The 10,224-nt window shown below is 33.5% G+C and overlaps 1 protein-coding gene across 1 annotated transcript; it reads left to right on the top strand.

Moving 5' to 3' along the window:
* The first annotated feature begins 417 nt into the window (after nt 1-417).
* Nucleotides 418-8,038, top strand: LOC117704206 (olfactory receptor 4P4-like). Its single transcript, XM_034496253.2, has 3 exons — nt 418-444; nt 2,193-2,225; nt 6,587-8,038. The coding sequence occupies exon 3, from the start codon at nt 6,619-6,621 to the stop codon at nt 7,546-7,548; it is 930 nt and encodes a 309-aa protein (XP_034352144.1). The 5' UTR covers nt 418-444; nt 2,193-2,225; nt 6,587-6,618; the 3' UTR covers nt 7,549-8,038.
* Nucleotides 8,039-10,224: the final 2,186 nt, after the last annotated feature.

The following is a 10,224-nucleotide window of genomic DNA, read 5'->3' as shown; positions in this document are numbered from 1 at the left end:
TGGTGATGAGTGAAGAAATACATGAAGAGACAATAATGAAATGAGAAATGAAAGCATATTTTCAAAAATTTATTAGTTATATCTTCTCATACCCTTCAGAACAATAACAAAGGAAACTAGTTACAGTTTTCTTATGAAATTCTACTATCAACAAGAAAAATAATCCCACTGACATAGAAGTCAAAGGTATTATCTTCTCTTAGAAAACTTTAGAAAAATGGAGGTGATAGATCTTTCTAAAAGTTTAAATTCAAATTTGTTTTCTCCTGAAAACTTGTGTGAATTTGCAAGGGAATCCAGTCATTGATGTCCAGGGGATGAACAGTGCCTGGAATCTTTACATCAGTAGCAACGTCATGTGTGGCTGGATGGTTATTTATAACCCACATCTGGTGCTAGCTTCAGCTTCTCAGCTAACTGGGACCTACAGGAAATTCTTTTCTGGTGAGTTTATAATATGGTGAGTATACCCAAGTCTCTTCTGAAAGAAAAAAAATCAACATACATAATTAAAAACAAATAGTTACTTTAGACTCTATATTAATTTATAAAATATCCAGTGATCTTCTGTCTCTTTTTTACATGAAGTAATTTTAGTAATAGAATTAGATGTTATGACTTGATGAGTTTGGATGTTTAACTCATTACACTTATATTAAAATTCTCCCCATAATAACATGACCCTTACTTCTGTGAATGTTTCATGAGTGACAGGTGTCAGTTTTCTTTAAAAGATGCAAGAGATTTTTCTATAAGCATCTACTAGGTGTGTATGTGTGTGCGCGCACGAGAGAGAGAGAGAGAGAGAGAGAGAGAGAGAGAGAGAGAGAGAGAGAGAGAGAGAGAGAGAGAATGGGTGGGGAGAGAGAAATAGAGAATAACTTAAAAGTGTTGAAACATGTATAGAGGAGAATTAAAATATCAGTGTAAAAATCCAGAAAAAAGTATAAAGAAAGGGGGACTAACAAAGGGTGAAACAAGATGGTATTATAAATAAATTTCCTTTCCCATCATCTTCTCTGAGTACACGCTCTGTTTTTTGCCTCCACTATGTAGAATGCCATGTAAGTAAATGTCAAATAGAGGTAACTGCTTTGATATGGAGATGGGACTTATTTTGAAATCAGTTCAAAATGTTGTTCATAGAGATTAAAATGTGACATGTCAAATGTTCAGGTGAGCACAGCAGGTAAATGATGCCTACTTAGGTTTTAAAAACCTATATAAGGGGAAAAATCACTGGAATGTTCAGTAAATCAATGGAGTGTTGATTAAGCAAAAAGTTATTTTAAACCTACTAAAAAATTCAGAAGAGTAAATTGATACATGAAACACATTCTGTCAAGAACTGCTTGCTCCCTCCCTATTCTTCAGAGGGAAACAAAGAGAAAAACATACCAATAAACAAACAAAAATCAAACTCACATGAAAAGAGAATTAACTGTAGTCAACCTCTCCCCCTAAAAAAGAACAAGCCAAATCAAAGCACCTGAATGTTTATTTAGTTACCTTTTTTGAAGTAGACTGTGTTGATGTTTATGTAGATTATTGAATAATTAACATTAAAGTAAATTAAATATTTGAAGTGATTTATTTTAATCACTTAAGAAATACTTAAGAATTAATTCGTGGCCAGCATTGGAAGGAGATCAATAAAAACAAGAAGACTAGACAGAATTAATTTGAACCATTTACAGGATGGAGTTACTCCATGAACTTATCTTATATTTGAGAGTTAATTATCTCAAATTAGTAAATGATAAAAATGATGCTTATAAACGTTCTTATCAGTATTTCTTACATCAGAGAAAATTTATTACAGGACAAAAATCACACAGAGCAATGGGTGGTAGCTGGCATCCAAAATGAGTAAAAGTAGTTTTCTTAGTGTTGGAAGCCTGTAAGACATACCTTTTTAAAAAAGAATTAAGTTCAGGAAAATCAAATACAGATGGAGATTACTGTTAAAAGGATTTAAAATGAAATATATGGGGCCATTGTACCTCTGTTTTAAGTAGTTTTTTTTTATTGTACTGCATTCATTAGAAGTTTTATTTTCATTGCTGCCATTATATTTAGATATAAGGTCTTAAGATAATCATTGTGTTAATAATGATTTAATATATTCTTTGGTAAAATAGGTTTACTAAGACTTCTTAGTGCTATTTCACTTAAATTATTAATTCTTTTAGGAACAAGGAAAATGGGAAGGCTTGAATATCATGGTAAGAATACAGAGATTGAAGGAGCTGAAAAGGTTTGAGGCCCCATGGGAAGAGCAACAATACCAACCAACCAGAGCTCCCAGGGTCTAAACAGCCAGCCTGGGAACACACATGGAGAGACCTAAGGCTCTAGCCCTATATGGAGCAGAGGATGGCCTTGTTGGGTATTTGTCAGAGAGGAGGCCCTTGATCCCTTGAAGACTGGATGACCCAGTGTGGGATAATGCAAGGGCAGGGAGGCAGGAGTGGATAGGTGGGTGGGGCACACTCTCATAGAAGCAGGAGAAGGGGGGATAAGATAGGGGACTTCTGGGGAGGGATGGGGAAAGGAGATAACATTTGAAATGTAAATGAATAAAATATCCAAAAAAAAAAAAAAAGAGTACACCTATAAGATGCTTCTATGAGAATGGCTTACCAAGGTCAGATATTTTATCATGCTAAAATGATAAGTCCTAATTATTTCACTTTCATATGTTTAAAGTTTGACTAAAAATTAATTTTTCAATGATTGGGTAATAAGTATATAATCTTAGTGAAAATATTGTTGTACATTTATTAAAAATATGTCACCATTGTCATATTAAACTAAAAGCAAATTATTAAGAGAGTAGTAAATTAGATTTAAAAATGTCATATTTTTTTGTTTCCAATTCTGCTCATGCAGAATGGCCATTGTAGCTGCTCTAATGGCTGTGAGACCTGAGGCTGAAGAATCCATGGTTTTTTACACAGGAAAATGAGCCTTATTTTTTTGTTCATAAATATATGGAATGCAAAGGACAGAGGAACACATCTAGGTTCAAGTTTCATTGTATATTTCTTTCTTTTAGTTAGGTACATTTTAAAACTCAATTTTGTAATGCACATACTAGTAATTTGAGACTGCCTTGATATACTAAAAGTTATAATTCTGTTTTAATTCTATGTTGGGTACTTATTAATTTGTCTAACAAGAGTAAGATGCTCTTATTATCTTATTTGTAGATTAAAATAAAGCATGAGTTTGATTGCAATTTACATTGTTTAGACTGCAATAAAAAGTACTGAATCATAAAGTGAAAAAAAATCTGCTAAGTGGCTGACTTAGATTTTTTTCAAGTAATAAAATAAACTTTGGTTCAGGATTATGTGAGTGTACATATATGTTGATCTTTGGTCCCATGTTTTTATGCAGAGATTCTTAGCATTGACAATTAGGAAATCAAAATATCCTCAGAAATTGAATAGGCTCTGCATCTGTAAGTATCAAACATCCAGTCAAGATTAAGTTCTTTATAAAAGTACCATGCACATCCATATCATTGTTATGAAGATTGGCTTTGTCTTTAATAACTGGAGACCTGAGAATTAAAAAAAAAGATATAATTCTGATGGCAAAATAAGATAATGCAGAAAGAGGTGAAAAGTGCATCTTAAGTTCATTATAGAACTTTGGATGTATTCAGTGTATGTAATATTTTTGGCTCCAGACCTAAAAAAATTCTAATTTCAAAGGTCTAACATGTTGCATGATCCTGCTGTGGGTTTCTTTCCTTGATCATTAAGACTCAATTAATTTTTACATTTCTCAGTTTACACTATTCTCAGATGTATATGAAAGTAAACTGAACATGGCGACATGTTTGGTATATTTTCTTCTCCTCTGTCTTCCGACTTAAATTTAAGACATGGGTGAATTATTTGACTTATTTTTGAGTGTTGAAGGAAATGAACTGAGATCACACTTCGTGTGAGATCACACTAAAATTCATTGCTGTGTTAAATACAGAATCCAATCATCTTTTCAATTCTAAACTCTCAATGGAAGTTTATAGAAAGAAAACAATGGATTAGCAAATAAATTGAAGAAAAGTCTGTCAAAAATCAAAATAAAGTCTCAGCTGTGGCTTCGTGGAAAAGGATAGTTAGAGATTCAAATCTATTTTGAAACTAGAATTACAATTTCAAGCCATATTTAGTAAAACTTAGTTTCAAAATTTTTTATCAATAAGACAGAATGATCATTTACTTCTTACCAAGTATTTTTTAACAACTCAATTTCTCAGAGAATCATGTTATATGTGAACTAAAATTTTAATTTCATTTTTTTGAGAACAATGAATTTTATCTCTATGAACCTCACTGAAATAATGCTGCTGTTGGACTCACATGAATAAAAATGACTTTGTGTGAACATGACTCCATTAAGTGGAAAATATTTACATATGTGTTTGAAAAACTATATATAGCAATAGATATTAACGGTTTGGCTATTATGTAATTATAAATCTTAAAATTATACTGCAGAAATAAATTCTTTCTCAACATGCTTTCATTTTTAATGTGGATGTTAACATGAATAATGTAATTCATAGCAAAGAGATTAGAAAAAATTAATAAATGAGTAGGTAACAATATTTTTAAAATTACTAGAATATACAAGAGATTTCAGTAATGACCATAGTTTTACTCTTATTTGGATTCAAATTTATTATAACAGCATTGGTTAATTACTCTGTCATTCTTTCAGCTGGATTGGGAATGTTAGTAAATTAGAAGTACTCTCAGTCCCTAACTCAGTGTCTCAATTTTCATGAATAAAATCCTATTGGGTTGTCATCTGATGATTGCTGGATAAAATAAAAATTATATGAATAATTTTCTCTGTGACTTTTAATGGAAATAATTTTGTTTAGAGATAAAATATTTAATTAGGGAATCTCATTCCTTCTTACATAAGTTATCTTTTGATATTAAAATATCAATTTCTTCAAAGAAGTCAAATTCACTGAATTCTTAGACTATTTATTCTGTATCATCAAAGTTTAAATTACAAATTTAGACTATACAAATCTCTGAATACAAAGCCATTGTACATTTATTGATTGATTTATTATTCACTCCTACTATGTAATTATTTCTAGGAGAATTTCTACATCATATGTGGCAGATAAACTGGAATAATAAAAAAGATTAAGTATTATAGAAATATCTGTTCTGTAACATAAATTGAATAGACAACTTGGAGATCAGATATGTACCAATAGAAACAATTTTACATAATTTGATTTCTGAAATAAACAATATAAATATTCTTCACACATTTTCAGAAGCAGATTGAATTGAATAAAATAAAAATTAAAATTGAAGTCTTTCATATAAAAAATAGAAAATATATTTATATTTTGCTTATTGTATATACATGATCTCAGGGCTGACCACTTGGTTTTGGGTAACCAATTAGGAATCTCACTCATGAAGAGGATATTTCTTTTTCTCTTGGTACTCCTCAGTTGCCTATAATTCTAGTGTGTGTGGAATGGGTGACTTTCCCTTTTCTATGTTAGCATGTCTGAGATACCTTCACAGGTCTTGTGTAAGAACACATGTTATTGTGGTATCATGGGTGTAGCAAAGGGTCGGGCTTGGCATGGTTGGAGATACCTTCACAGGTCTTGTGTAAGAAGACATGTTATTGTGGTATCATGGGTGTAGCAAAGGGTCGGGCTTGGCATGGTTGGAGGGTAAAATTGAAGGATGCAAATGACATATTTATGTTTGATATAAAAATTTAAAAAGCAAAATTATACAAGTAAATAAGTATTCTACCATTCTTAATTTTAATAACTACCATGTTTCATGATTAAGTATATAATTTTAATGAAATGCCTACAGAAATAATATGTTTTTAATTACAAAATATTAATACAATGGTGTTAAGATCACAGATAATAAAAGGAAAAAATAAGAAACTTGGAAAATTAGTAATTGTGTTTAAGGTGTAGTTTTTATTGGGTATAGGTCTGTGTGTTTTTATGTCAGCATAAGATTTAAAGAACAGGAGTTGGTTGTAAGCAACCCCATATGGGAGCTAAGAGCCAAACTCAGATCCTTTCTAGGAGCATTACTCATTCTTAACACTGAATGATGCCTACAGCCCCCTGGACAATTAATCAAATCAGTTTTATAGACTTGATACTTAGACTTCTCATTTTCCAGTTCACATACACATCTATGTATATAAATTTTGTTCAACTGTACCAAAATCAAAATTTTGATGAATCAGAATCAAATTTTGACTTACAGTTTAAGATTAGATTTTACCTGTGCTTTGAATAAAACTTTTATTTGTAACAATCTTGGAGTCTTTTAGGATCCCAAACTCATCTTTTACAAGAACTTAGTTGTATATTAAAAACATTCAGTAACTAACCACAATTCTAAGCCATTCTTTTATTATTTGATGAGTCAACTCATTATATTCATGTGAAAACTAACATAAAATCAATAGGGTTATCTCTCAAAGACAGGCTGATATCAGTATTAATAATCAATGATCACCATATTGATGTCTCTTATTAATCTATCTGTCTTTTCAGAAACCTGCCATGTTTTTCTATGTCATTGAACTATGGGGAATATTACTGTGTTTATTCTCTTGGGATTGTCTGACAATCAAAACATTGAAGTCTTCTGCTTTGTATTATTTCTATTTTGCTACATTGCTATTTGGATGGGCAATGTACTCATAATGGTTTCCATCACATGCACTCAGCTCATTGACCAACCCATGTATTTCTTCCTCCATTACTTATCACTTTGTGATCTTTGCTACACATCCACAGTGACACCCAAACTCCTGACTGATTTACTGGCAGAAAGGAAGATTATTTCCTATAATAATTGCATGACCCAGCTCTTTGTTCTTCATTTCCTTGGTGCCATCGAGATCTTCATTCTCACAGCCATGGCCTATGACCGCTATGTGGCCATCTGTAGGCCCCTGCACTACACCATCATTATGAGCAGACAGAGATGCAATGAAATCCTTGCAGCTTGTTGCACTGGAGGATTTGTGCACTCAGCCAGTCAGTCCCTTCTCATTTCCTTTTTGTCTTTTTGTCATCACAATGAGATAGATCACTACTTCTGTGATGTATATCCTTTATTGAAATTGGCTTGCACCGATACACATAGAATTGGCCTTTTTGTTATTGTTGATTCTGGCCTAATTGCTTTGGTGACGTTTGTAGTTTTAATGGTATCTTATTTTTGGATAGTACACACCATTAGTATTTACCCCGCAGAGAGCCGTTCCAAAGCTCTTTCCACACGTAGTTCACATATAACCATTGTGGTCCTGTTTTTTGTGCCTGTATTCTTCATTTACATCAGACCAAACACAACATTCCCAGAAGACAAAGTGTTTGCTCTTTTCTACACCATCATAGCTCCCATGTTCAACCCTCTGATCTACACACTGAGGAATCTGGAGATGAAGAGTGCAATTCAAAAAATGTGGTATCATCAAATACCTTCATACAAGAAACAAATTCCATGAAAGACATGAAAAAATGTGTATATGTGAATATCAAGTAATTCTATAACTGTCTTGTTCTTTTCCTCACTTATTAGATTTTAATAATAGTTCACAGGGTTTGTGTGTGTGTGTCTTTTGTTCTCCCTTCTTTTGTCTTTCAGTGTGACCTTCATTGGACTGAGATTCTTTCCAGTGTAAACCAAATGCTGATTTTGTGAGTTTTATTTTCTTCATGACCTGGTATTTCCTTGTGACTTTTTTCTCTCATCAACTATCATATTCTAAAAAATTTTGAAAATTAACTTATAAGGTTTCTTGGGTTCTGAGTAGTGATTATACTTGTTGTGATTGTGTCTCTAAAATCACTTTTTCGTTGGTTTTCTTAGTAGAAACACAGCACCCCAAATGTCCAGGCCTGACTGGTTGTATAATATTATTTTAATTCAATAACATAAATAAGGTGTTCCCATTTAAAGGCATAAATTTTACAATTAAGAAGAAAACAATTAGAAGTCACATGTCATGTTTCAACAATTCTGTAAATAAATTTTCATGTATAAATACATATGTAGTTTTTCATTTCTATAACTGCATAGAGAAATAAATAATATATTGGTAAATATGTTATTAATTATACAACTCTATTTGCTGAGAGAATCATCTCTGACATTGTATATTAAAAGTTCAGTAAGCCATTATAGCTTCATGTTGAAACAAATCAAAGTCATGGTGCATGTTTGCAGAGGATATTAAATCCAGCAAAATGGCTACTCTGGGGGGAATGTAGACACATCCTTTATACACACACTTTTAATCTCGAACATGAAGTCTAATTGAGGGACAGATAAATGGATAAATCAGAAAAAGAGTTGACAAAATAGGATATGCCCAACTTTCTTCAGAACAGCAAAGGGAAGAGAGGCTATTTAGCAGAGTGCAGGGAGAGCCAGTGGAGTTGAGTTGAAGTCTGTTCAGTCAGGTGAGTTAAGTGCAGTTGAGTTCAGTTCAGTCAGCTGAGGCAATTGAATTGAGTTCAGTGAGTCATTGTAGTGGAGTTGAGTTCATGCAGTTCAGTACAGGTCATCAGAGCCAACTGAAGCCAGAGAGTAAGGAGACAGATGATTCGAACAAATTGTCAGAGTTGGTTTGAGGCCAAGCAAAACGATTCAGTGAGAAGTTGAGAGAAGCCAAATTTAAATCAGTCAGCTTTCAAAGGAGTTTGAGCCAGAACAGCTGAATTGAATCAGGCAGCCAGAGTTCAGAAAGAAATAGAAAAATAAACTTATTCAGAAGTAAGTCTCAGAGGTTGAAAACATTGAAGGTCTGGATTAGATTGTATTATAGCTAGTACCTTCCAAGACTAGGCCTAGATTACCTGACAGAGGCAGTAAGCCACAAAGGAGACAATTACTTAAACCAAAAAACAGTTAATCTCACACATATCAGTTTCCTAGGGGCAAACTTGAAAACTAATGTGAAATGAATGGTTGACCTAAAAGAAAAAGATAAGAATTTTTTGTTCCATTTTTTTCTTATCATTTCTGAAAGCTCAAAATTAAGACACCAATATGTGTGATTTCTATAAAACTAGTCTTTTTGGCTTACAAAGGCTCATGAAAAAAATAACCAGAAACAAGTCCAACCATAACTTTCTTTTTCTCTTTTATTTTGACCTTTTTATAAATTAGATATTTTCTTTATTTACATTTCAAATGTTATCCCCTTTCCCAGCCTGCCCCCCCCCCGGATCCCCCTATCCCATCTTCCCTCCTCCTGCTTCTATGAGGTGTTCCCCACTCACCCATTCACTCCTGCCTCCTCTCCCTAACATTCCCCTACACTGGGGCATCGAACCTTCACAGGACCAAGGGCCTCTCCTCCTATTGATGCCCAATAAGGCCATCTTCCCATACAAATGTGATTGGAGCCATGGGTCTCTCCATGTGTACTCTTTGGTTGGTGGTTTAATTCCTGAGAGCTCTGGGGGGGGGGGTTCTGCCTATGGGTTGCAAACCCCTTCAGCTCCTTCAGTCCTTTCTCTAACTCCTCATTGGGGACCCCATTCTCAGTCCAGTGTTTGACTGTGAGCATCTGCCTCTGTATTTGTCAGGCTCTGGCAGAGGCTGTCAGGAGATAGCTATATCAGGCTCCTGTCAGCATGCATTTCTTGGCATCCACAATAGTGTCTGGGTTTGGTGTATGTATATGGGATAGATCCTCAGGTGGTGTAGTCTCTGGATGGCATTTCCTTCAGTCTCTGCTTTACACTTTATCTCCTTATTTGCTCCTGTGAGTATTTTGTTCCCTCTTTTAAGTAGAACCAAAGCACCCACACTTTGGTCTTCCCTCTTCTTGAGCTTCATGTGGTCTGTGAATTGTATCTTAGGGATTCCAAGCTTTTGGGCTAATATTCCCGTATCAGTGAGTGCATACCAACCATAACTTTCAAATGAACATAGTTTATAATTAAAGAATATAATGTATACTCACAAATAAATATTGTGATTCAAAAGCTGTGTATTTTTGGAAGACATTACAGGAAACTTGGCAAACTGAAGACATGTTTATTTTATAGAAGACATTTTTTTTCTCCAACTGAGTTATTGATTCAATACCAACTGCAATCCAATTTCCCTGGCATATTATAAAATACAGGAAATAACAGATTGTGTTTAAGGCATGATTATTTTGAAGAAA

The sequence above is a fragment of the Arvicanthis niloticus genome, chromosome 2 (assembly GCF_011762505.2).
Source record: "Arvicanthis niloticus isolate mArvNil1 chromosome 2, mArvNil1.pat.X, whole genome shotgun sequence".
Lineage (NCBI taxonomy): Eukaryota > Metazoa > Chordata > Mammalia > Rodentia > Muridae > Arvicanthis > Arvicanthis niloticus.
The sequence above is the reverse complement of the archived record's forward strand: the minus strand, read 5'-3'. Positions and strand labels throughout refer to the sequence as shown.